General features: G+C 42.6%; 2 protein-coding genes across 2 annotated transcripts in view; both read left to right on the forward strand.

Moving 5' to 3' along the window:
- TAGAP (T cell activation RhoGTPase activating protein) overlaps positions 1–6704 on the forward strand; it is a 53468-nt gene extending 46764 nt beyond the window's left edge. Inside the window, exons 7-12 of the mRNA XM_082048158.1 lie at positions 1106–1275; positions 2064–2225; positions 2721–2830; positions 3523–3718; positions 4228–4345; positions 4490–6704. Of these exons, the coding sequence (XP_081904284.1) occupies positions 1106–1275; positions 2064–2225; positions 2721–2830; positions 3523–3718; positions 4228–4345; positions 4490–5667 (1934 nt within the window). The 3' untranslated portion in view covers positions 5668–6704. The remainder of the gene's footprint in view (positions 1–1105; positions 1276–2063; positions 2226–2720; positions 2831–3522; positions 3719–4227; positions 4346–4489) is intronic.
- Positions 6705–16136: 9432 nt separating this feature from the next.
- On the forward strand, positions 16137–27600 carry RSPH3 (radial spoke head 3). The gene is made up of 9 exons (XM_082048649.1): positions 16137–16462; positions 16700–16787; positions 17941–18082; positions 19391–19536; positions 20110–20313; positions 21317–21479; positions 22547–22633; positions 24940–25209; positions 27336–27600. Exons 1-8 carry the CDS (start codon positions 16332–16334, stop codon positions 25200–25202), a joined length of 1224 nt encoding a protein of 407 aa, XP_081904775.1. The 5' UTR covers positions 16137–16331; the 3' UTR covers positions 25203–25209; positions 27336–27600.
- The last annotated feature ends 362 nt before the right edge of the window (positions 27601–27962 follow it).

The raw sequence follows: 27962 nt of genomic DNA on the forward strand, positions 1-27962 counted from the left end.
CCCTCTTGGCAGCAGCAACTGCACTTGTTTTCTCTTGCCATGCAAAACATCAGCATCTGTAAACAGCCCAGAGGAGACCATTAGCAAGGCAAGGTCAGATTTAGAGCAGACAATCATTTCAGATGATTTTTCAGAAGTATCAGAAGCAAGCATTTCTTATGACACTATGTTAGGTGACTTTCTCATAGCTTTTAACCTCTTGCTAACAAGGACTTGTGCCAAGCCACAGATCTAGGTCCTGAGAACCTCTCATCTGCATAAAACAGCCTCATTTTGGAATAGAAGACCAGTCCTTTATAGGAAATTTGCAGAAGGCAATGCCTTTAGGAAGTTTTCTAATGAAAGGATCCTTTTCTCACTGTTTCTGAAAGGGAAAAAAGCCACACCTCATCCCAATACAACCATAATCTCCAAATTCCTAGCATGCTCTCCTCTTTAAGATGCAGGCGCAAAACTCATGCTAAGAAATTTCTGACCCTGAAGCCAGTGAGGCCCCACTGTGATACTCCAATCCTCTGGAGCAAGTGTCACCTTCCACTGGCTGGCTGGCAGGGGGAAAACACAAGCTCTAGCAGGACACTGTCATTAGAGCTGGCTCCAAAGCTGGCAGAGATTGAGCCATGTGGTTTAATTTCAGCCCATGAAAGAGGCTGAAAAGCAGGAGCCCCAAGTTCCACTCTTGCCCTAAGTCTGGGGCTCAGTCAGACCGTGCAGTGAAAATTGTTGTCATTGCCAGCTGCTCAAGCAATATATCTGCCTGAGATAACTATCACAGAAACCGCTGCAATATCACAAATCTCTATAAATGCTCTTATTTCTGTGTCTTGTATGTTCCCACACTCTAAGAAGAAACAGTGACTAGAATATGAAAAAAACCCACCCAAAACAGGAAAGGTGGTGTCCTTAGAGGGATGGTCACAGGTTTACAGTTTAGGCAGTTGTTTCCTTAGTAACAACTTAGTTGTCTTTCAGTTTCCCCCTTTTTGGTTCGAGCTGTTTCAACATACATCTCTGCACTGCACACAGATGAATCGCCACATAGCACACTCTGTGTTTTTTGTTTTGTTTTTAAATTGATTTTTTGCTTTCCTTTTGCTTCTGGCAGATGGAACAAAGAAAAGAAAGAAGGTGATATCACAGTCATTTACTTTGAGACGAAGCTCTGCCAATGGGAATTCGTCAGGGCAGCTAGATTCAGGTGCCAAAATCACTCTGTTTGGCCAGCCACTGGCACTCATCTGTGGGGAAGATGACACGCTGCCCCAGCCAATTCAGGTGAGCAAGCCTGGTGACACAATTATCATACCTCTGGCTTCCAGTGTGAGGCAGGATCCCTGCTACTTGTGCTGCAGCACCCAGGAGATGCATGATTTTGGTGTTTCCCCTCCACACACACTTCTGATAAGCTCAGGGCCCATGCCAGATGTAGAAAGGGTCAGGTCTGTGGGTTTTGTCCAACGCACCCAGCTTTCACTGGAAGTAACCTTGAATGGAGACAACTCAGGATCAGGAACATCAGAAGATCTGCTCTTTAGTATAAATGTTGTGATTCCACAGAAATCATTCAAATGAATCTTTCAGGAGAATCAACTTTCAAGGGTTTCTGTATTTCCCTGAAAAAAGTGTTTGCCCATGGACTGTCATTGACAACTACTGAAACACTATCTTCTGGATAAGGACGGTCTTGTGACAGTTCTCCCACTGAGTTGCCTTTTTCAATATACAGGCTTTTTTCTCTTCTAAGCAATATTTGCCTGGCTTGGGAGCAAGGAGATTTGAACCAACACTTAAGCCATCCCTTGCTTCCTTCTGGAAGGAAGCAGGGATGACTCCACTGAAGTTAGCTGAATTTACCAGTCCAAAAAAAGGGTGGGCTGGGCGAAAATTTGGTTATTGCCCACATAATCTAATTAAAGCAAGAACCAGATACTGACCTAATTAGAGCACAGTGTACCTCCAGACAATTTTTCTTCTGTTTCTTAAGAAATGATCACTTGCTAAAGGACCTTTCTTCACCCAAGTAACTGTTCTTTCATTCCTGTCTGGTTTTTTTTCACCTGCAGGATCTCCTAGCTATACTGTGTATGAAAGGACCTTCCACTGAAGGGATATTCAGAAAAGCTGCCAATGAGAAAGCACGAAAAGAGTTGAAGGAGGACCTAAACAAAGGCGGGAATGTTGATTTAAAAAGCAAATCTGTGCACCTGCTGGCAGTGGTCTTGAAGGTGAGCTCCACTGACCTGCAGTGGTGGGAGGGCATTGCTAATCTGCACAGGCACACTTCAGTGCCCAGAGCTGACCTAGGTGGGACTATAAGCTAAAGCCAGATCAAAGCCAGACTAAACGTTTTGAGCTTAGGAAAATTTGGCATCTTACTTTTCCACCTTACTTCCAGTCCCATTTGTTGTGCTGCTGATTTCCTGCCTGCCCACAGGAAACTCATTTCATCCTTGTCCTCAGTGGATGGATCCTCCCCAGGGAGGAATACTGAGATTTATGGGTGAATAAAAAGCAGCTGAGACCTGGGTCCTGTTGTTATCTCAAAGCAAGTGTACTTGGCATGTACTTGTGGTCCCCATTGCTTTGCTAGTGCTGATGATCACCTTTGAGGGCAGGTACCTCAAGCCAAACTACCTCCTAGTGAGCCCATGTCATAGTGATGCTCCCTCTGTGTTCAGGGGTAGTGTCCAAAACCTCATCTAAATATCTTGACCTTCCAGGACTTCCTCCGAAATATTCCCTCCAAACTCCTGTCGGCAGACCTCTATGAGAAGTGGATGCAAGCTCTAGAGAAGCCAAGCAAGCAGGAAAAAATTGAAGAATTGAAAGAGTAAGTTCTGCAACCAGGAAATTTTGCAACTATCCCCAATGTGATGGAGAGGCTGGTAGGGGCCAGTGACAGTTCTTGAAATGGGAAATCTCACTTAAAAGCCTGTCATTTATACCAGCTTGCTATTGCTCCATGGATTTGGTGTTAGAGGGCTCCAGCAGCAGCACTTCCTGAGAGTATCTGAGATTGCCCTACAAAATGAGTCGTGTAGGAAGAGGAGAGAGGCTGCAGTGTCTCAGCTAATGTAGTCACTGTGCTGTGGGACAGGCGCTGACAAGGAGCCTTCACATCTGCTGGTGGAGTTGGGCACGTGGAGATCACAGCCCTGATTCTCTCTTTAGAAAGGGCAGATGTGGATGCTGACTGGAGTGCTCAGTGCTGCACAGCGCAACCACAGGCTTTCACGTGCCTCCAGTGACATCTCCCGATGTCATCACATCTACTCAAGGACATTGACTGCTGTAATGCTTGCCTTTCAGTCAAGACGTTGTAATTCAAGATCCTAGAGTTAACTGCAAGTTCAGCTGCTGTTGGGGATTTCTGAATGATACTTCTGCTAAGCAATGAATAAAGCACACACATGCCACTTTCTGGAGGAAGCATCTGTCTGAGTTTAATTGACACTTGATCAAATAAAGAAGTGTGGCTGCTGCACCAGGAATTAATGTACCATTTCTTTTGCGTTCATGCAGGGTGGCTGACAAACTGCCGAGACCAAACCTTGTGTTGCTCAAGCACTTGCTGTCTCTGCTCTACCACATCAGCCAAAATGCCAAGACCAACAGGATGGACTCCAGCAATCTGGCCATCTGCATTGGACCAAATATGCTGAGCCCAGAGGTGGACAATATGCACCCGCTGGAAGTGCAGAAGGAGATGAATGACAAGGTTTGTAGAATTCACCAAGCAGCCACCCCCTTCGGGGCAGTTCAAAGCCAACCATAGGAATCCCACTGCCATGGCAAAAGCTGAACAAAACAGCACCGTTGGACATCAGGCATGCCCCTCAGTCATATCACAGCTCTTGAATACTTTGCACGCAGAGGGCAAGTGGTGCCCGGTGAGCATTGCCACCTGTGGGCCCTCTGGACAGTGAGGCTGAAGCTGTGGCTGATGGTGTTTTGTTTGTACTGGGGCAGATCAATTAGTCTGCAGCATCAGGCCTCATCCTCCACAGTGACTCACACTGACTTTAAGCTAGGATTTTTTGCCAGGAAACATTGTGCCAGATCATGCTTGAGGTCCCTTCCAACCTGGCATTATATGATTTTATGATTTTGACAGGAGCCCCGTGGCTCTGTGCTTTCCTTCACACAAAGACAGCAGGAAGGAGCAGGAAAGACTGTTTAACATGTTTTCAGCCCTTTTGACAGAAATAAACTGTTTTCTGTGTGCAGGTGACAGTGTTGGTGGAATTTCTCATAAACAACTGCTCAGAAATATTTGGGGAGGACATTGCCTTGCCTGTCTGTGCCTCAGCTGAGGAGTCATCAGATCACACCAACAGCTCCACAGGTATGAGAATGGACTGGGGATGTCACAGACTGGGGCTGCTGGGCCAAATTCTTAAATGTGATATGGCAATACATCTGTGGAAACAGAGAGTTGCAGAGGGTTTCAGATGGTAAATAAAAACTAACAGGTTCTTTCTCCCCACAGAACACCTATGTGCTGCTCTTCAGAATGACTCTGCCTATGACAGCCCAGATCCTGAAGGTGAAGGCAGCCCTAGTAACTCTCAGATGGAGCCTCCCAAAGGGAGAAGCACTAGTGTGAGCAGAAGACATCCAGGACGCATCTCTGCCCCTTCACTGACTAATTTCAGAAATGACATCAGCACGATGGACAGGAGGTACTCAGAGCCAGACCTGTCCTTCCAGAACCGCCTTGAAGGCAGGATAAGGAAGCAGAAGCTAAACAAAAGTGAGGACAATTTTCCGGTTCAGCAGAAACAGCCAGAGTTGGAGGCACTGGAAAAACGGCTTGCAATCTTACCTTCACAATTATCAACTGACTCTCTACCCAAAACATCCTCCAGTTGCTCCCTGGAGAGCTCTGATGGCTCAGTCTTCACCAGCTCCCCAGTAGTTTCACCCTCTAGTCCCAAAAAGACCTTTTTAAATAGGCCCCAGTCCTTTTCCACGAAGGCTACCGAAGACTGCAGTACATCTAGCAGAGAGATCAAAAGGCATTCCATGTCGTTCTCTTTTGCAAACCACAGGAAAATGCTAAAAAAAACCCAGAGTTGGGGGCCTGGAAAAAACATGGGTTTTCAGAGAGACAGTTTCATAAAGAAAGAAGATCAGTTCTCCTGCAGAATTGTCCAGGGAAACAGTCCTGATGACAACAAGCCGTTGCCTCTGGTGTATCAGCAAAGGCCCCGTTTCAGGTCAGCTGATGAAGTGTTCAGAGAGGTAGACCAAAGGAATCCTGGAAGACCACCCTCTTATGAGGAGGCTACTAAAAACTGCCTGGCCACTAAAATTCCCTCCCACAATCTCACAGTTCAATCTATGAGATTAAAGATGTCAAACCAGGACGCTTTGACACCGCATTCATGCAGCAGCTGTGCACAGGACGCAGCATATATGGCTCTAAGGGATCTAGCCAGTGGCCGAGTTTCTGCAGCGAAGGACTCTGAGGTGGAAACTGAAACCCTCAGTGTCACTGTGGGAAAAAACTCCCGTGTGAGTTTACCTGTGACCCCGGGAGTCTACCGATTGAGAGCCATGTCTGAATCCTGTCAAAAGAACAAACTTGAGTATGTGGCTCGGAGGTGTAGCCAGCCCGTTTTTGAGGTAGACCAGATCCAGTATGCTAAGGAATCCTATGTTTAAAAAGCCTATCCCTCCTTTTTGCTCTGTACAAAGTAAATATTGTAAAAAAAGACATCTTGCTCATCCTTTGTAAGATTTTGCTTTCAAGAGACCAAGAATAAGCTAGCTCTGCATGAACTTTTTTTCCTTGAGTTTCTTCTGAAGTGTCTGTCACCTTGACATGTCACATTCTTTCACCACAAGAGGTGGTGGTGAGGAAGACCTGTGTATCATTATGTAAAAATGTAAGTGAATATGCTGTACATAACCTGTTGTGTGGGAAAATTAGTTAATAGTAGATAAACAGTGTTGTATTTGTATCCCTGGAAGGACAATTAAAAGGTTGGCAGGTCCAAATCCTGTCCCACCTTCCTTTTCTTTTCTGTATGATCACAGACTCCATGCCATTTGTCACATGTGTGTGCCAGGCCGATGCAATGCTTTGCTGATTTCTGCATTAAGAAGTGGGCTGGCAGCTACCCCAACTGAGGAAGGGCTTTTGTGTCATCAAAGTCACTTCAGCACTCTTCCATAAAGCCCTGTATCTGCTGCCATTCCCTCTTGCTGCTTGCTGGTGACAAGAATGACCTGACCACTAACCAGTGTAAGTGTTGTATACTGAGCCTGTGTTTAGACCTGCTGAAGCTCTACAAGGTCATCATGGAAATATATCAAGCAAACTTCATGTGGCCTGAGGTGCTCTTAGTCTAAACAAACTGGACAGGCTAAGCAGAAAGAAAGAGTATCTTCAGATATGCCTTTATGAGGGGAAAAAAACCCTCTAAACAATGAAAACTCCTGCAAGGAAACATTCTTCAAATAGTTAAAGCTGCAGCTCATTAAAAACAAAACAAAAACAAACAAACAAAGAAAAAACTTATAACCTTGTAAAAATGACTGGAAGTGCAATGTGTTTTTTACATGTAGGAACTTGTTTTGGTTAGCACTTACCTCCCCTTTTATGGCTCAGCATAGCCTTGAACCAGGAGCAGGAAGACTTTTGTTTTTCTCCTGTGTAACTTCACTACAATAAAACATTTTTCTGCATGAATGCTGAACTGTTCATTGTGTATCTTTAAAATATCCAGGCCCTACATGTGCTCTACCTACTTTCATACTATCCTGCAGGTACTGCAGGTCCGTTTGAATGACATGGCATGCACAAGGCATGACAAGCACTATCACTACTATTGTTGTTGTAAGAGGCTGCAGGCTAGATTTTGGGAACAAATCCCTCTCTGGCAGGGAAACAAGTTACACTGCCATGTAACAGCAGTTATCAGTGAGGTGGAGAGGGAGCTGCAAAGAGGTGCTGCTGCTTCAGAAGTGGAACAGACTAGCAAATAGCATACCAGCATCTCAGGTATGTATTCCAGGTGTGTGTGTGTGTTCACAGGACACAGAGAAATGGGAAGAAGAGTACCTGGCCTGACAGGAGCAACGATGTGAGAAGGACCATACAGGTAGGCTGCAACTAGAGAAAATGCCAGCTCACTCAGCCCCCCAAGCAGTGGCACTCTGCTTCCAAGCAAGCTGAATGAGAGGGCTCTGCTGCAAGCTGCAAAAGACATTTGCCGTGTTCTGCAATCTGCAACTCCTGAGTCACAGAATGACAGAACAGGTGAAGCTTGAGATCTTCCTGTCCAAGACCCCTGCTCAAGCAGCATTAGCTAGAGCAGGTTGCCCAGGGCTATGCCTAGACAGCTTTAGAGTATTTCTACAGATGGATACTCTGCAATATCTTTGGGCAACCTGTTACTGTGTTTGATAACCCTCACAGTAAAAAAAATGTCTCCTTGCAATCAGATGGAATTCCATGTGTTTAATTTGTGCCTGCTGCCTCTTGTCCTGTGTTGAGTGGGAACTACAGTTTTCTTTTGTAAAAAAAACACAAGTGTCTTGCCCTCATGGCAAAACAACCATGAAGAGATAAACCACATGCAGTTGAGAGGCCCAGAAGCCACAAAACGGAAAACACAAACTTCAAAATGTACTCAAACATGGCTACATCTTTCATAAGTGACTCATTCTTTTTGACTGTGACAAAACTAAGGATCCCAAGAAGAGGAACTGCTCATTTCCTGTTCTGTAACCACACCAGAAAATGCATGGAGAATAAGCACAGTCCCTTCACCAAAGATGAGGAGAGTCTCTCTTTGGGTTCAAGGTATCCTAAGGCAGACATGACAATCACACTCAGAAAACTTACCTGCATTCTAAAGATGCAAGATAGATAAGCCTAAGTCTTCCAATGCCTGGATAAGAAAGCCCATTTGGAACTTTTTGTAAGGCACTTCAATAGACAGAGAAAAAGGAAGAGAAAGGAGCTCTACACATTGTTAACAAACAAGGTGTAAGGTGAAGGAGTTGTTTAAAACAGTGGCCTAGTCACCCTCATCTTGCTCTTTCATTTCTTCAAGTCCAGGAAACATCACAATTAAACAAAATCTGAATGGAAACGGACCCCAAAAGAGGTCTACTCTCTCATTGACAGATAATTTTTGTCTTACTCCATCTCTAAAGACTTGCTGTTCAGTCAGCATTATGTTCATGTCATGTCCCTCCACACAAGGGATTTCTCTTCTGTATAAGCACTTAGGAAGCCTCAAAAGACTAAAATGACACAGAAAGCAGAGAGCTTTGCTTTAGCACTTACTCATCTGCCCCCAGCTCAGAAAACAGCTTTATTATGCTACCAGACCACTGTACCACATTTAAATATTCAGCTCAACTATCCTGACCTCCAAGAATAAGGTTCTTTAACTGCGATATCCAATAAGTGAATTATCTAAGTGCCTTTGTAAAAGGTGCCTTTGACTTCTTAGCCAGAAAGATCAAATACTCATTTATAGCTGGCTCATCTGGAGCTGGATTTTGGCACAAGAGCTGAATGATGACAGCAAGCCTCCTATTCTACACAGGTTACTCTCATCAGCATTGCATCACTTGCTTCACACATCCAATTTTCTAATAAAATTTCATGAAAACACTCTAAACATACCCGGCAAATAAGCCTGAAAGAGAGGAAAAGAGCAATATTAAAGCAGAAGATCCAAGCCATTGCCTTGTGAGGCAACACTGGAATGAAGGCTGTTGGTGCAGCCTGAATTTGGTTCCTTGTGTTTGTATCCTGCTGCAGTTTTCAGTCACATGATGCACTCTGTTCTTCCTCACAGGATGCACCTGCTCCGGGGAGGAACCAAGGTTGTGCAGCAATGGAGAAAGTTTTAAGTCTGGCATTCACCAGCACAGCGTGCCTAGCAGGGCACTCAGGCTTTAGACATATGGCAATGTCTGAATTTCTAGGATTTGAAAGAGCCAACAGAAGAACAAAGGAGTTCCTCATGGAGCAACACACTCCTCTGCTTCTTCTCCATGTTGTGCACCTCTGTCACTTGAATTAGGACAGCAACTTATAAAAAAGCACATTGTTTTCAACTGTATGGCAAATCATTAGTGAAGGCTGGGAGAAATACTATACTATACATGCAGGTTTCACAAACATTTGGACTGGCACCCAGGTGCAGACTGCAGACAATAGACACTTAGATGTAATTATCTGTATGCAAGCCTTTATGTGAGCCTGTGCTTCATCTTCTGTGTAGTCTGCATTCAAGTATCTCTCTGGAGTCCCAGGAGTGAGTTGAGTGCAGGTGGAACACAGTTCCCTGAAAGCAGGTGTCTACAGTCATGTGAGTATTTTAGGGGACTTTGAGGAGTTTTCTAAGGCATCAAAAGTAGACATAGGTCTGGATATTTAGGAAGCTGAATCCTTCCCTAAAATCTTCTCTGACTGTGGTTGGAGCTTAGACTCCCACCTCACTTGTTGATGCCACATTTAGATACCTTGAATGTAGGTCTTTGTAATCTAAAGCTAACACTTTTATTCACAGCAGAGAAACAGTAAAACTTGGGATTTTAGGCTCCATCTAAAGGTTCAAAGGAAGCACTCTTGAGCAGGTATAGGCCCTCCTGCCTGCCTTCCTCCAGAGCCTGGGTCCTTCTGCTCCATTCCACCACAGACAACCCTGACCAAGACCTTCTTTTCCACTCGTGACTCTTCATCTCTACCTCATTTTCACTGCCTCCCCATTCCCAGCCTGCATTCCTCACATCACCTGTTCTTTATCTTTTAATTGAACCAAACCAAATCTATCCCTGTGGACCTGCTGTCAAAGTCCCAATTTCATTTCTGTCCTCTTCACCCCCAGACTCACTTCTCTCAGTGAGCCATTTCGTTTTTCTCTTCCACTTCCACATTTTTCCCTCATATCTGCACTATTGTTGCAATAAGCCCCACCAACACTCATCTATTTTCAGTCCCACACATCCCGTCCTCTTGTTTTAGTCTCTGCATATGCAGAGAATCAGAATAAGAGAAGAAAACATCTCTGCAAGCTACAGGAGAAAATCTACAACTCATAAAGTCCAGTGACAACCTCAATTCACAGCTGTAACTACGGAAAGCCTCTAGGATGAAACTTCCACAGATGGAGGTCATTGACTTTATGGGATTTCAGTAAGGTGTCTGTGCATCTTTTGCTGTGGGGAAGTATGGGCTGTCAGCTACTTTAGAAGGAGATTTGGAGCTATGTTAAGTTAAAATAATGAGTCAAAACAAGCCATTTCCCCCTAACACCTCACCAAAGTAATTCACAAGCTAAGATGTCAGGGACATTTCTCGTAATTTGCTTGTGTTCTCTTAGAAAAAGCATTGTGAGTACATTGATTTTTGCTGCCTCCACATGCGAGGTCTTAAGGGAGAAGCTTTCTCACCTATCTGATCTCCTCTCAAAGCTGTTGTCTGAAGGGCATTTCTTTCTGGCAACTGTGAAAACTAAGGACATCATTAATCCTTCACACCTCAGGAAGAACAATTGCTGGCCACTTAATGATGCACAAGAGAATAGTTACTGCCATGGACACCCTCTGTAATATCTGCCACAACACAGCCCAAGAAAGTTCTTCACTGGACATAGTCACAGAACAGAACCATTTCTCTACATAAGAAGTTTCTTCTGTATTTTCTTCCCATTATTGTTACCTGCATACCCCAGGGACAAGTTGCAACACTGAGGTACAATCTCGTGGCAAAAATCATGAATGGAAGGAATTCCATCAACTTTGCACTAACTGGTAGCTCGGAATGTTACTGCACACACTTTGTATTTGGCATTTACTTCTTTACAACACAGACACTTGGCTTTCTTTTTTTCAGGTGCACTTGGCTCTTCAGAATTTCTTTCACTGCATCTAGATAAAATAGGATTTGCAATCTTCTTTGGACATTATGTAAATGGAGGACAAGACTGCATGCTCTGCTTTGACAAACATAACTCAGAGTTCAAAAGCTAGTATCAGGGAAGGTAGGGCAACCTGTTTGTCACCCAGAACTGTTTCTGTTGAGACTGAACCACTCTGTAGGATGTGACTGTGCTCCACAATTCCGACACTTAAAATAAAGGAAAGAACTTGGGAAATTCTTTGTAATGGGATTGTATCTCTTCAGCCTTTTTGTTAGAAATCAACCTCTGTATTTTCCTGTAGTACTAAAGGCAAAACGGATGTCTTTGGGATTCCTGCTTGGACTATGCATACTTTAATGTTAAAAAGCCAATACTGATGTTAAAAGCTAATGATAAAATTCCCGCCTCGTAACTCAGTTACATATTGTAGGGAGTTCCACACAGACCACTGTTACCATAATGTTCCCTCTTGTAATACTGCTACCAAATGTCTCCAATTAAAACAGGAAGAAGTGCCACAGCAGACAAAAATCCTGCCTGTGTTATTTTTAGTCTGAGAATGGGAGTTCTTATTTCTCTACTGCCTGCTCTGGTTATGGTGCTGATCTATCACAGCAGAGCAGGTGGTTTGGTGCAGCACCACACCAGCACTGCTTGTTCCCAGGCTGGCTCATTCCTCAGCCATGCAATGCAAGTGACAATTTCAGATTCCCATCACACCCAAACAGGTCTCTTGAAACAGAGAACAAATTTTTTGTCATAGTGAGGCCAAGAGATCACAGCACTTGCCTATCACAGGGGTAAATTTGAACAAATATAGGTAGGCAGCCCAGGATCCTGACTGGTAGCCTACAGTAGATAAAAGAATTCTCAAGTTTAGGAGCCACTGGTTTTCAACGCCTCTTTTCCAGGACCTCCAAGCTCAGGGGTTCCCTAGAGGAAGATAGGATTATGGTTGTCAGGAGCTTTACCCTCCTGCCATCTGAATGTGTCCAGAAACACTTCTTCCCACATGATTCCTGCAAAGGGAACCCCTTCATAAAAAAGACCAAGAAAAAAAAAACAGTGCCTCACTGCCAAAAACTCCATGACAATAACACTACCTTTCTTCCCTTGAATCCATTATTTTTTTCACTGTCTTGGGGAAAAAAAAGGATGTCTTCAAGTGTCATTCATAGAATCCTGCATTTCTGTTCAATGTAAATCATGCCTTTGACAATGGGTGCACAAGACGTTTTGCCTGCCTAAGATATGTTCAAGACAGCAGGTCTGCTTGTCCACTGCTCTGCAGACTCAGGGGGCATCCAGAGCTGTGTGGAGCAGGTGTGAAAAGCTGTTTTTTTGGTACAGATTCCGTCTGCATGGCAGAATATTCCTGTCTTAGGTGGCAAGCAGCATAGAAACTCATTCAGCTAACTTGGAAACTCAGTCATGTAGTTAACCAAGTTCACTTTGAAGTTGGCTTGTTTGGCTGTCCAACCCAGCAAGCGTTTCATGTCCATAACTGATCACATCCAGCTGCAAAATTCAAGTGATTAAAACATGCTGCTACTGCTAGAATTAGCCAGAGAGCAGTTACTGTGGCTACTGTGTCTCCACAGGGACAATTTCTGACTACAGGAAAAGGAAACCCACCTCGGTTAGGCGCTCTGGTTACATTTTTCTCTGAATTTTCTTAGCAGTGAGTCCTTATCTCATGTGTCATCAGAACAGTGAAAACTTCAGAGAAACTTCTGAAGGTTAAACATTCAGAAGGGGAAGCACCTTTTAAAATAAAATGTCTGACAATAATAGAGGGAAAAGTCCATGGGGAAAGGGCAGGCTCTGTTGGAGAACTCATTTGGACAGCTGACTGTCATATAGACAGCCAGCTGCAAGTCTTCAGGGATTTTAGGTGAACGACTGTTTTTTTCTGCCTCTCTGTTACTCAGAAATGCTAATTATCTACTATTTTTTTTCCTATAGGAAGCATCACTTTTATTGTTTTAAATCAGTATGTTCCATTTGTGATGATAAAGATACCAATTTAAATCTCACTTCTCAGTGAAGCCCATTCCAAATTCTTCATGTTCTTCTACAAGGGGAAAGGAAAACCCAGATAGTTTTCTAACCTGAGGTGCCAGCACATAAGCCTGAGCAAATGGTTCACAAATCCCAAACAGGGTTTGAATCCATTGAGGTCTGCTTCCTCTGCTAGGTAATAATATGAAAAGCTTTCTATGAAGCATTTCACACTTTCTAAACAAAACATGCTTTTTAGCCAACCAGCTTTTTACAGAACTCATCCAATGGCTGCTTGAAACTCTTCCTTCATACTACCCACAAACCTTCTACCAACTTCCTTAACAGATACTACAGTCCGTATTCAAACCTTGCACCTTCAGTATTACATAGGCAAAGCTGCAGATTATAAAAATGTGTTAAAAAAAAAATTAAGGCCAAATCCAAGCAGCCTTCAAGACAGAGGATCACAGAAGATACTCTTATGATAAAGATGAGAGATTTGCCTGCTTTCCCACATGCTTACTGCACAGTCCTGGGCTGTGCAATTCAGCCTTATCATATATAGGGCATAGTCCCATCTGCTTCCTCCCTGTAGTGAGGAAGAGGTTTTGCACTCACTTTTCTCCCCACTCCTCCAGATGTAAATTCTGTCTCACCATCATAAAGCTGTGACTTCACACTGCAAGTGTAGCTGGACAGCTCTGCCTGCAATTCACCAACCAGTTCTCTTTAGAACTGGTCACGAGGTAAGAAAGCAACCGCAGCATCATTCAAGAACTTTGCAGAGCACTGTACTCCAAGGAGTACATAATGTTACATAATACAGTATACAAATGTATAACCATCCTATGAACTACATAAACCAGAAGACAAGGCATTTGAGAAGTCTTTGGGTGGGTGAAAGAGCAGAGCAGTCACTAGTTCTCCATGGGTGATCAGAGAGGATGGTCTTGAGATAAAGACTGGAGATTTGTAGTTAGGTTATTCGGCATCAGGGTCTGTGCAGGCATTTTTGCACATGCCTGCTGCCCAGTGGAGTTCTTGGACTGTGCAGTTTAACCCCACTAAGACCTAGATGATAATGCTCTGCCTCCCAGAGATGTGATAAAGGGCAATTTATTCTGAGATGGACAAACACCAAAGCTACAGTGAAGAGGCAACAGAAGCAGATCAGTCTTCTTTCTTACTCTGCAAGTTCAATGCACTGGAACAACTGGCCTCAATACAGGGAGACAGAAATTAAGGCAGAGCTTCCTGGGCCAAAAGGAAGATAACTGGGAGACCTCTGTTCAAGGAAGGGAGATGTAAGGAGCGGGATTAGCAGCACACAGTCTATTTGAGCTTAAATAAGAAGGTCACCAACAACTGATTTTCCAATTAGCAGTCCAATGAATGGTAGGTTAAAATTAAGTGTGCACTGCTCCATCCTATAAGATGCTCTCTCACCCCACTATAATTCCTTCTGGTCACTGGTGCTGAAGTCCATGGTGGTGCAGGGCAAGAATGCCAGCACTGAGAGCAGGCTTGTCACACTGAAAAAAAAAAAACAAACTTGTGGGGGACATGGCAGGAAGGGAACCTAGGGAGAATGGGGCTAAGAGTCTGATGTGAAGTGGTAGGGGGAAGCAGGATTTTGGTTGCAAATCGTGAATAATAATAACTGGTTTTTGACTAGCAGTGGAGAAATGAAGGCCTTCAGAACTAGAATTTCCCAGTCCTGTTCAACCTCACAAGCTCAGGACTGAAGAGGAAGCTGAGCTGCTACAGAGAAAAGGAAATTTTGTTTTGAAGACGTGAGTGATAGGATCTGCATTTTTTTCTAATCATGATTACATAACAAGATTAACAACCCTACTTAAAAAAATACTGATGTCACCATAAGAACCAGACACGTACAGTCTGACGTTTTTGAAGGCTGTACTGCTGCTATTTTTTCATGCAAACAGAAGACACTGTCCCAAACAGCTTGGAAGTGTCTCCCCAAATTTCAGCTCCGCAGGTCAAAAGCAGAAATAGGTACCTAGCTCAACACAAACATTCAGAAAAAACAAGTCAGGTCTCCCAGATCAAAGGGCTGTACTGGTCCTGGTCAGATTTAAGGGCCATAGTGCTCTGGCTTGGCTGGACCGAGCTGCTCATTCATTAACGGCTTGCCCAGACGCAAGCAAGTGTTGAAGGACTGCTCTTCCCACCGACCCCAGTGACACTTGCACTGTGCTCCTGCAGCTCCATATCATCTTGACCCACCACTCAGCTGGTAACTGTGTAGTCAACACAACTTCTGTATTGACTCTGCCAGCTGCCTGTTAATTAATTACAAAACCACTCCTTCCTCTTTTCCCTTGCCTCCCACACTTGGCTTGGTTTTTGGTAGGTTTATTTTTTATTTGCTTGGGCTGAGGGTTTTTTTTTTTAACTTCTTTTTCTAAACGTTTCTCTTGCTATACAGTTTCCCTTGTGCCTTGCAGGCCTCCTATGAAGTGCTCTCTGCCTCTTGCAATTCTCTTGTCTGTGACTCCCTACACAGGGCTGACATGGAGCACGGGCATCTGCCACAGTAACATAACTGAGCTGAAATAAAGAGCATTTCACCTGTGAATTATATTTGAGCCAAAGACTTCAGAAACAAAGGGCATGGATTATTTTATATAGTCAGTCTTGCCAAAGTAATCAAGCCTTTATATCACTACTCAAACAGGTAAAAAAAAAAAAAAAAAAAAAAAGCTATCACTATATCAGCAACCCTTGCTTTTCTGTCTCTCTTAATAGAAATTTTTCACAGAATCTGAAAACACATCCTCATGATTTGTCATGACAGGGAGTGCAGCTCTCTATGGACACGGGATGGTGCACTGAGAGCCCACCTCACTGTCCTATCTCCCATTGTACAGTATCCAAATTCCTTACTTGTGTGGAAAAAAAACATGAGGGGTGCAGCTGTTTGGGCTGCCTTTCAGAACATCGGTACTTAAGCCACCGGCACACCATCCGACAGGATTTTGCGGTCTCCCAGCCAATTTTTGCATCCTCAGTGGCACGCCAGACAGGGTGAAGACGCTGTCGGTGTCTCTGGAAACCTGCCACCCCCGAGCAGCTCGTACAGCGGCGGCAGAGGGACGGTGACACCTCGCGGTCAAACTCCTTCATTACCTCGGCCCGGGAGGGGCCGCGCGGCGCTGCCAAGCGCAAAGCCGTTGGCAGTTAAAGGGATTGTTTCCCGCTCAGCACCCCAGTGCCTGGAGAGCAAACACGCCCTCCTTGAATCCCCCTCAGCCTCCAGCGCTTTCCTGACAGCAGAACCCAACTGACACGGAACGGGACTAACGGCCGCCCGCCCGCCCCGCCCCCGCGTTGCCCTGGAGACGTTGCCGCCGCGCGGGCGGCCGTTACCGCGCCCTCAGCGAGCCGCCCGCTGCTGCGGGCCGGGACCCCGCCATGCTGCCCGCCCGCGACTCGGAGAAGGCGGCGGCGGCGGCTGCCCTAGCCGTGCCCTACAGCTACTCCAGCCGACCCCGCGCCCTGTCCGCCCGCCCGAAGTACCGAGCGCCGCCGGACGCGGCCGAGCCGTGAGTGCCCGTGTCCGGCGGGCCGCGCCATGCAGCCCCGCGGCCTGTGCGCCCCGAGCGGGCACCGCTGCCCCTTCTGCCCTTCGTTCCTCTCCCTCGCCGTTCTTCCTTCCCGGGGGAGGGGAATCCTTCGGGAGAACTTGCACCTCTGACCCTTCAAAAGCCTTCTGGCCTGTTGAGGCGTTAACGTGTTGATTGCAGCTCCGTAACCACAACTGTCTGTGCTACATGTTGCAGGCAGAAGGAACCTGTTCGTTATGCCAACCTCATGTATGACAGGAGAGTGGTGCGTGGCAACACTTATGCCCTTCAAGTCATACCTGCGGTATGTGTTTTATGTAGACCACACTACAGCTTTGTTGAAAAATAATAGGGTGGGAAAACTTTCTTGTTAATAATTTTAACTACTGAAGTTGTAATTTTACTTAAAATATTTCACACAGTCACAGGCTGTCCAGTTAAACTAGCATGCAACTGTTTTCAGCCTTTCTGTAAATCACTTAGTTTCCTATGAACTTCTGTAGTTCTGATTTTTTTTTTTTTTTTTTTGCCATTAAGTACTTCATTTTTTTCCCCCCATTTCTTTAGTGTGATGATACTGAGCACAAGTCATCACTGCATCATCTGTTAACTATATGCATCCACAGGTGTCATCAGTGAGAACAGCAGCTCTTAGGAAATTAGGTCTTGGGGTAGTCTTTGGCTTACCCTACTAAAGAAGCAGAACTAGATTGTCCAGCTGTATGCAAAAGCTGCTTGTGTGGAGGCAAAAGTATTTTATTTGTCCTGGTACAGTAGTGAATGTTTTAGTGATATTTTATTTTCAAAGAATATTTCTATACAGATACTTTGATCATATAAGAGTTTAAAGCAGTCTGTATTTTTTAAAGCTACTTTGTGGAAATAACTTTGTGTTGTTCAGTAGCTGTTTCTTAAGAGTGAATTTCACTTATGTTCCATTTAAGAAGTTCGAAAGTGATGTTCATTTCAATCCTCATACACAGTACTGAATATAAAAGTTAGCGTGGGGTTTTTTTGCTTCATCACCGATAAAGAATCTATAATTTTTATCTAGCAAACAATTCTGTTCATAATATGAGAAACTGATTTAAGTCTATTTGACCTTAAAGCTTTACCTAGAAACTTACTTGTCAGCAAGAACATGGCATTTTAATATACATTATCTCGCAAAGTTCTGTATATAATATCCACTTCCAAATAGCAATGGATTGCTCTTAGTGTGAGATGCCATTAGTATGTGCATGTGGGCAGCTAGTATACCTTATTACTTTCATGCCATACAGTCTTTAAGGTAACTAAAATTTTAAGGTCAAGACGCAGAAAAGTAAATCCAATATTCTAGATTTGTAGCATTAAAATCAAACAACAATCTTCATTTTCCTGTAGAGAGAAATTAGTATCATTTCCAAGTACACAGTGTATTCTGGTTTGTGTTTTTTTTCTTCACCCCTGCTCAGTGTACCCACCCTGATCCCCTTGAGATTCAAAGGCAGAGGGAAACACGGAGAAGAGCACTGGCTAGAAAGCGCACAAAAGAGCAAGAGCAGTCAAGAACACCTGAGCCGGTGGAAGGCAGAGAGCATGTTCGTGTGCAGACAGGTAAAAGGCTGATTATTTTTATTATTATTATTCATTTGAAAACAAAAACTTGCTGATTTATATTCACTTACTAAATTGATGATACAGTTGGTAGAATCACATAGGGCTAAGGTTAGAATAATAGAATTTGAGAATCAGAGGTTCTCTAATCCTTTCCTCTATAACCCCTTATTTTTATTTGTATTTTATAAACTTGGTTAATTAGTGACATTTTCCCAGAGGCTCTGTTTGTCAGTTTTCAAGTGTACATTCTCGACCACTAGTCAAGACTTCTCTGTGTATTCTTTTCAAGTGTCATCAAAGAAATTTGGTATATGCTTAAAATTGAGGGTTTTTAAAAATTTTGCTCAAGAGTGCAGTCATATGTAAGAATAAAACTACTACTAAAAATTGGAGGACATACCCTAATTTAGAACAGGAAACTGTCCGATTTGTAAGAAAATTTTATTTGTAGGAAAAACAAAATTTGGCAGTGGGTTAATCATCAGGTGTGTGTAATGTATTGCTGTGCCCTCTGAATATAATTTCAGATTTGACTGACTTACAAACTGGGAAAACAGCTGTGGTACACGCTAATCAGACGTGGTCCTTGGCTTCTGAACGTTCCCTCTGTCCCAGCCCTGCAGACTTCCTACACCACCTCCAATTAACATGGTGGCTCTTTATGATTCAGATACTGTTGGATGCAAAAGGAGTCTATCTAGTCTGGAAGTCTTGGTCTCATATCCCTCCCACTGACTAGTGCAGATAATTTGTTATCTGCATTTTGTTATCTAAACCAGGTTATTTATCCATGCAGTAGGAGACAGATATAATTCAAATCAAGCACATGTTGTTATAGATGTGTGGTTACCTCAAAACCACTTATGGTAGTGCCAAAAGTAGAATACCATTCTTGAAACCCAACAGATCCAGTGTTTTGGTTTGATGCATACAATGGAGAAAAACATATGCTTTCAATATTACTTGTTAGTAGATATGAAATCATTATCCCTTTTTGAGATTGTACTATACTGTTGAGTGTACCAAGAATTGTTTATTCTGCAGGGTGGGCTGAAATGGTCTAGACTGTGACTTTTGAAACCTACCAAGTGAAATGCCCTTTCAGGAAGTGCACCAGATGTTACAGAGAACATGGCATCAGATGCAGCAAACATATCTATGTTTTGAGATGTTTTCTTTTTTAACTTTATAGAAGACATTTTATTGCATTGTTTGATATAATTCACACTATAGAGTCATTAAAATTGTTGAGAGTTAAAATAAAAATAATCTAACTTAAAGCATTCATTGTGCTTTTATTTCCAGAGCTGTATTTGGAAGAGATTAGTGACTGGGTAATAGGGATTGATACAGAGTGTCAAACAGATGCATTTTTGGACAGACCACCCACTCCGCTCTTCATACCAGCCAAAACGGGGAAAGATGTGGCCACGCAAATAGAAGAAGGAGAGGTATGAAGTGAAGCCAGGTCTGCACGTGCTGTCAAAACATGTCTGCCATACAAAATGTGTTTCTGATGCATAACTGAGGCAGTAACAGAAAGGGCTGACCTTATGCTCTACAGAATATGCAAAAAAAGGAAAAAAAAGTACCAATGTCTGCTGTGAGGTTAAGCGCAAAATTAATGAAGGTGCTTCTCCATGTGCAGTGGTTCTGCTGCTTTCAGCTAAGAACTACAATGCTGAGAAGTGTTCTCTCCTCTAGAAATAGTGTCCAGCCTGAGAAGGAGTTGGGAACTCAGAGGTGAGCAGAAATAGGATCCAGGCATGTCCTCTGCTTCTCCCTGGCAGCCCCCACAGTGGCTGTGTTAGGGTGTGTGGTGTCTCACTCCAGCGCACTCATCACTTAGCCCCCAGCTGCATGCATACCTTTTGCCTTAGCTGACACTGACCCCTCCACCTGCACTTCTCAGGTCTGCCTTCAGCACAAAGTCTTTGTTCATCCTCCTTTTCTCCTTGCCAAGATGCTAAGAGTGATTGTGATTAAGGGACATTTATCTCTGTTTCACTGACTTCCATCCTCAGTTGTTTGACTTTGACATTGAAGTCAAGCCAATCCTGGAAGTGTTGGTTGGGAAGACGGTTGAGCAAGCTTTGCTGGAAGTCATGGAGGAAGAAGAGCTGGCCCGGCTATGGGCACATCAGTGCGCCTATGCAGAGCTGCGTAACGCAGAGCTTGCTGAAGTACAGCGCCTGGAAGAACAGGACAGGCGATACAGAGAGGAGAAGGTAGGACTTCCTTAATGAAGAACAGGCCTCTCTGAATGCTCATCAGAAGAGAGAAAACAATTTCCAGTACTGAAACACAAGCTGTGAAATAAGATGGATGTGGCCAAAAGATTATTGCCAAGTTTGATATTCCTCAAAGCATTTTGGTGCCACACAGCTGCACTCTGTCATTTGCTCTTGTGCAGCAGCATCATGCTGTTGTGTTTATTCGGAGAAGTCATGTTTCAGTGACCTGGTATACTCAGACACCTGATCAAGACGCCAAACCTAATAGTACCCTTTGTACCTGGTGCAGCTGTTACTCAAGCCTCTTCATTATAACTGCTAAAGAAATATTCACAGAGCTTGAAATTAAGAGAGGCACCTCCTAGTCTTTCACACTTAATGCATACACCTACTGTATGTGCACCTTTACCTCTTAAGATCTGCAAGTATTAAGCTATATTAACTCTATCTAATAGCAGGCCAAGTCTTAATTATCTGCTCTTCATAAGCCTTATATATTTGTGTTTTTTCCACGCTTTCCTGGACCAATTTGAGTTTTAATCTATAATTACATTAAATAGGATATAAAATTGTGAAGATTAAAAGTTCAGGAAATCCTGACTCAACTTCATCTCATTCCAAGGCCAATGATCAGTTTTATCTGCAATAATAAAGTAAAGAGTCATGAGATCAATGCATACTAAGGTATCAGAGAAGGGTTTCATTTGGCCAGCTACAAGACCCTTATTTTACAGACTTGCCAAAATCAAGAAAGGTATACCAAAGGAACATGTTTCCCTGTAGTCCTTGTGGATTTTAATACTCCATAGATTGAGTACAAGTTTTCTTTCAAGCACTTGTTCACATGAGAAGTTTTTGAGAAAGAGGCCATAAGTATTGCTACTCTTGATTGTCTTTGCTATTTATAACTTCTTCACTGTAATAATTTTTCAAGGTCTAGATCAAAGGAGTAATGGCTAAAGGCCTGAAAGTTTTACATGCAATATTGTCTTGACAGGAGCGTCGCAAACGCCAGCACAAGGAACTGCTGCAAAAACAGAAAGAAACCACAGAGAAAATTGCAGCTCGGGCATTCGCGAAGCGTTACCTGGCTGATCTCATTCCCTCGGTCTTCAACAATCTTCATGAAAGTGGGTTTTTTTATGACCCTATAGAAAGAGGTTTGTGCATTTTTTTTAATATGTGAGTTGAGTAATATAAAGGTCAAAACAACCATTAAAAATAGCATATTGTCCTATGATTTAGATTAATGTCACAATACTTTATTCATGTACATTCGTGGCTGAAGAGATAGTTTCCAAACTCAAATTTTTGAAACAAACATTATTGGTCATCCGTACAAGTAATCAAGAATAAGCAAGACCTGACAGTGTTACAATGGGAAGAGCTGCTTTTGAATTGGAGAGAAATACATGGATGGTTAGGATTGGTAGCAGAGAGAAAGATTGATCCAAATTGAAGTAAATGTATTTTGATAGGACAGGCAAAGAAATCTGTATGTTGTTCTGAATCTTTCTTAATGATTGCCAGAGCAATGGAGAGATTAGTCAATTATAATTAGGCCCTGGAAATTATTTCAGAGTTGTACATCAGTGACTTTTAGAATCATTGGCATTTCTTATAGGCTACCTTGCTAGATCTTGCTTCCCCAGGCTCCTCACAGGTGCCCAGACCACAGCTTGGGAATGGATATGCTCTCTCCAGAATAAGTAATGGGGCAAATGCAGAAACCGAGTGTAGTTTGCAAACAGGGCAGGCTTTGTGACCACGGCATACAAAAAAAATTATTTGAGAAATACATGGGTAAGCAAGAGCTCTTTAGTCAGAGGGAACAAATGCTTTCAGCAGACCAGAAGCCAGATGTCTTTGGAAAGCAAGGCAGGAAATGTTATTCTCCTGAGTTGTTCAGAATAGTTATTTTCATCTCACTAGAACACAACTATGTATCTTGTCTGTGCTAGCTCTTCAAGGGTGCCAGACCCCTTTTGAAAATCACTGCAGTTGAGAGGAGTCTGGTCTATAACAATGAGGAACCTCAGTAAGAAAGGCAGGAGATAAGAAACCAAACAATACCTGAGAGATTTAATCTGGCTCTTGCAAAGCAAGTGGGTTTTGGCAAGGATCTTCATCCCTTAATGATCATAGCAAATGAAAAACAGCCCCAAGATCATGTCGCTCATCCTTAATAAAAAGACATTTTTCCTTTCTTCCTGCTAAATGCTTACAGATATTGAGACAGAATTCCTTCCATGGCTGATGACAGAAGTGGAAGAAACACTAGAGAGGAAGGTTCTGGGGAGGACAGTGCTTGACTGTAAGTTACCAAATCCTGGAGTGTAATCTTGACTGCTTGATGTTCTTGATTGTCTTTTCCCCAGTCAGAATAAACATCACATTTACAGGGTCTTTGTGGTTTAAGGTAGCAAGTGTTATTTTAGCAGGAACTCCAATGACACGTGTCTTTTTTGAGTTTTTTTAAAACTATATTAAAACATTTTTAATGTTGTAAAGCTACTACCACATACATCTAGCTAATTAATTTTCAGCTGAAATAATAGAAGTTTCAGTCATGCTGCACTACCTTCTCTGCTGGCTTTATACTGTTTGAGATATGGTGATGCTGGGAGATGTAATGCAGTTGGCAGGAGCAGAATGGTTAAAAAGCACCAGTTCTTTTCTGTGCTACAAAACCTCTATTTCTAATGTGTCACACAGCCATCATTGCTCTGCTGTTTTCTATAGTGTGCCCGATTGTGCCAATGGGAATAGAAAAGCCCATCCTGTCTATAGCCGTGCATATACCACAGAAGTCTCTTAACTCGTTTGTGTAAGCTCTCTGAGCTGTGGAGTAATACATTCATCCTCCATGAAAGGAGAAAAGAGGAATAATCATAGGCCATGGTTGACTGAGAAGTCAGGTGACCAACACTTCTCATCAAAACAAGGGCTTACATTCTCAGCAGTCAATAATCATGTCCTTGCTATTGAAATAGATTAAAATATCTGTCTTCTTTTGGGCTAGTTCAAGCTAAGTATTCAAGTTCTTTTATTAGTCTTCAGAGCTGTAGTTGAAATGCCTGAACCATATAAACTTTCTTGTGTAGAAACACAAAATTGTGATGAATGTGTGTTTGATCTAGGACCATGGTGGTCCTAGATGAAACCACTTTTTATATAATAATTGTTACATCTTTCATTCCTATGGTTTTCCTCCTGCTGTGATTTGTGGGTTTGAATTACAGTTGTGTTTGTTTCCTCTGGGCTTATTTTCCATTTAACCAGGATCCTTTGCTGTTATTTAATTTGTATGATTACAGCTGGTCTGTTAGGTATTTTATCCTATGATGTATGTGCCAATACGTACACCCAAGGATCACTTCTTCATGTAGCTCTTCAGAAGAGATTCAGAAGGGAAGGAATTTCTCTCCTTTTAAGTAAGAAGCATTGTATGTGACTACTGAATAAACATTCCAAGGATATTGTTGCTGCAGGATTCACTATTGACGAGAATGTCTATCACATTAATGTTAAATCTTTCTGTTTGATTTTTTAACCAGATATTGTGGTTTTGCACTGGTTCTAAAATATGCAGAGCATCTGAAGCAGGCCAATAAGTAATACCAGCAGCTCCTGCTTTGCTATTACCCTCTGTATTTCCTGACTTATACCAATCACCCACTGTTGAGTAAGCAACACCTCTGCAAAAGGAACTGCAAATTAGATTCTCCAAGCTTTGTAGAGACAGACACAGCCTTGGCTGAGATAGTTTGTGGCTTCTTCCCCCCCTTATGTAGAAGTGTAGGAAAAATCTCTTAAGGATCCATTTTAACCTATTTGAATGAAGATGGTACTTAAAGAATTTATTTTGTCACTATCCAATAAAAGAGCTGTGAACTATGAAAGAGGCACCCACAGCGTAAGGCAGCTATGTTTGTCCTCTCAGAGATGACCATTCCTTCTTTTACTTGCTAAAGTCAACCCAGGAACTAACAATTAAGCTCTTTTTAGTACCTGTACATTGTCCTGCTTTCTCTGTTAAATCTCTTTTCCTTCATTGCTGGCCTCTATTTTTCATATTTAAATGGTGTAAATCCAAGTGAGTGTTGATTATTTTTATTTTGTTGTTGTGCTCTTTGATGTGGAAGGGGTATAATATTTAGAAAAAGTGATGAAGGCTAAACAGCAAAAATTATTTTTATATTTATTATAATAATAAAGAATAGGTGCATTACAGCTGCTTTTCAGAAAGAGAAAAATCTTTTGATGACTCCCCTTGTTTCAGTATTTCCCACTGACAAAACCATTCATGCTGTGTGATGCCTGGCTAGTCCTTATTCCAAGCAGGATGACCTGCTCTGGAAGTGAGGAACAACTGTGAGGAAATCAACAAAACAATCCAAAAAGGTGAACCCTTTCAAATCCCTACTTTCAGTGTAAACTGCTCATTTGGCTGGAAGTAGGCTACAGCAGCAGGGATGGTTTTTCTCATTAAAATATTATTTCATTTTTAGTGTTTTTTTTCTTTCTGTTTAAGAATTTACAGGTCAGTAATATATAAAATAATCTCAAATTGTAGGTTTTTTCCTCCATGTTTTTTAATGTTGGCTTTCTCTGTTTCAGCCTTGATTCGTACAGTGGTTGAAAAACGCTTAGATGCATTTAGCTCTCAACCTCCATTTGATCAGACAGAGGAACCTGCTGAAGAGCCCAAGCCAACAGATATAGAACCCCAGGTGGCCATTGAGACAGATGCTGATGACCAACCAGTCACAGAAGAAGAAGAGACTAAAAAAGTTGTTGCTGAGGCACAGCGTCCACGACGTATCTCTTTCATGTTACATGACTCAGATCAAGCAGAAACACAGGATTTGGAAACTGAGTAGCAAGCAGGCAAGTCATCAAGTAAATTGAGATGAATGGCTTAGCTGAAAGAAGAAATTTATTTGTATCTATTTACAAGTCTCGTGCCCTGGTGATGCTGAGAGGTGAACCTAAGCAATAGCAGAGCATTAGACTGTGTTTTCCATATGCTGACATTGCTGACTTCAGGCTGTAAGACTAGAGAAGTCACTAGTGCAGTGAAAGGTAGTGAAATTCTATCCCCTTCTATACAATCCAATAGATAAAAAAAAACCTGGGACATTTACAGTTGAAAAGTAATGCTGTCCCACACCCTGTGCTGGAAGGTCATAAGAAGGGCATTGAGACCATCCTAATAACCTTTACAAGTGCTTTGATAACATTCTCAAAACAGATTTTCCTTACTTTCCCTGTTTTGAAAGGTAGCTACTATGGCACTTAGATAAATTTATTTTCACTCACGTTAGTCTCTCCTCTCCTGACAAACTTGGATGGGCATCTCAGCAGGTAATAGAGCAAAGGCTCCCAAACCTCTTCAGGTTCAAAGAGTTACCTGCAACTGGGAATTTTTGCCAGTGCAAAATCCTCCTCAGCCTCCCGAATCATGGAGTATTGGTGAGGGGCTGGAGCCATGGGCTAAGTCCAGCCTCCGTTCCCTTTGTTGTTCTGCTAATCCATTTGAAATGGTACCAGACATGACCGCCAAAATGCACCTGCACTGCCACACCTATCTGTCTGTTCACAGGCCAGCCCCACCAGTGGGGCATTCTGTCGTGGTTGAGACAGACAAATGACATAGGCCAAGTTCTTCCAGGATGAAAGTAGTAGAGGCCATTTATTGCCACAAGTGCATTTTTATATAGTTCTATGAATTCATGTGTCTCTTCACTATTGGTTACAAGTTACAGCAGTAACATCTCATTGGCTATTTTTGCTATCATCAATGGTACTCTTTTACTCCCTTCTCTCTCATGGGTACATTCTTAACATCTCCAGATACCCCTTTACTCCTATCTTTCTCATGGGTAGGCCTTAATATCCTCAAGGCTAATTTCTGTTCCCATGCCCTCCATCAGGGAATCCAAGGACCCACCATAGTCCCACAGCATTCCCCCTCATAAAAGTAGAATTGTGTTCCACTGCAGCACCATTGTTTCCTTGCTAGCTGCATCTGTGGAAAAAGTCCCGCCTTGTCCAGAGGAGGTAGCTTTGTAGCTACCTCCTCTCTGCAGGTCAGAGAATCCATATGCTAACCCAGCAGGCCAGATCCCAGTCTGAGAGTGAGATGTCAGGAGTGACATCTGAAGAGACAAAACCTGTTCCGCATCTCCTACCCTCAAAAGAGACATCCAGACTTTTCACTGGACCACCTGTACATGTCGGTTCCCAGGCAGACCCTGCCTTCCCTCCATCCTGGGCTAGGACATCTAGTGACAATCAGGGCAGCTATTGCTTATGTAGAAAACTTCCCTTGGAAAGTGTCAGGTATTTACCTCTCTCTGGAGGTAGCTGAAAATCAGAAGTAATGAGATATAACCACCAACAAATCCACTCTGGTTTGATGTAATATGAATATGTTAAAACTGAGTATCTGGAGTCACATAGTACAGATTGTAGACAGATACACCCATGGATGGTTTTCAAAGCTGAAATACTCCCCTGTAAACTCCTCCTCTGTTTGCTGAGTTGACAGTATTTCAACAAAGCATTCTTGTTTTTTCGTTTATGATTGATTTCTCAAAGCATCCATAAATGTGTTACATGTATGAAATTAAGGTAGTTGGTGCTCACTACATCTGTTTAGAAGTTTCTAATAAGAATTTATTTTTATGCATATGACTGGAATTGAAGGCTTGAAATTAAACTCTGGTTTCAGCACTGAAGTCAGTAGGAGGTTCATCTTAATTTCAGTGGGTCCAAGATTTTGCATAGTTTTGGTTTTGTTTTTTTTTTTTTTTACCATGATGATGAACACTTCTGTCATGACTTCAGGTAAGTCAGGTAAATAACTTCAGGCTAACTTTATCTAGAGAAATAAAAAATCTTTGTGACATGATTCGTGAGAATTGTAAATGTTTCAGCTCATTTTTGGAACACTGGATGTCAGTTTCAAGGATTCCTCATTACTGAATGATTGTTTTGTCATGTATTTACAGGAGATTTAGCATAACCTAGAGGACTGCCTTGGATCATTCCTGAAAAGATTCAAACAAATGCTGAATATTGACTTGACTTGAATATTGGTTTTTGGAATGTTATAAGAGGAAGGTGATCACCTGGAATATTTTCATTTTTGTCACTCCTGCTTTGTGTTTGATTGCTAGAAAACCTACCTGAAGTGTCAAATTATTCAGTTTAAATAGGTTGTGGCATTATTATGTATTCTTAAATTATCACAAAAATATAATGAATTTTATGCCATGCATTTTTCCTTATTTACAATATATAGATACAACTTGAGCATATTGTATTGTGGTAGAGTTTGCTGTAACAGGCTATACAGCCATGAAGCTTTACACTGCACTGGCAGTTTTCCATTAATAGCCCTGTACTTGGATTCAGCCCCAGACATGGGCAGGTTGGAAGAGCAGAGGACCTCACATCCTGTTGGTCACTGGAGAAGCAGAAAACCATGAGCAACAGTAAGGAGGGGAAGAGTGATATGGGGTAATGGTGTAGCTGCCACTTCTCTGGGGTAATGCCAGCAGACACGCAAGCTGTGCAGCACAAGCTTTGCCACTAGCCAGGTGGCTTGGGGACTGGCATGTGACTGGCTGAGGTAG

This window comes from Streptopelia decaocto (genome assembly GCF_964273445.1).
Source record: "Streptopelia decaocto genome assembly, chromosome: 3".
Lineage (NCBI taxonomy): Eukaryota > Metazoa > Chordata > Aves > Columbiformes > Columbidae > Streptopelia > Streptopelia decaocto.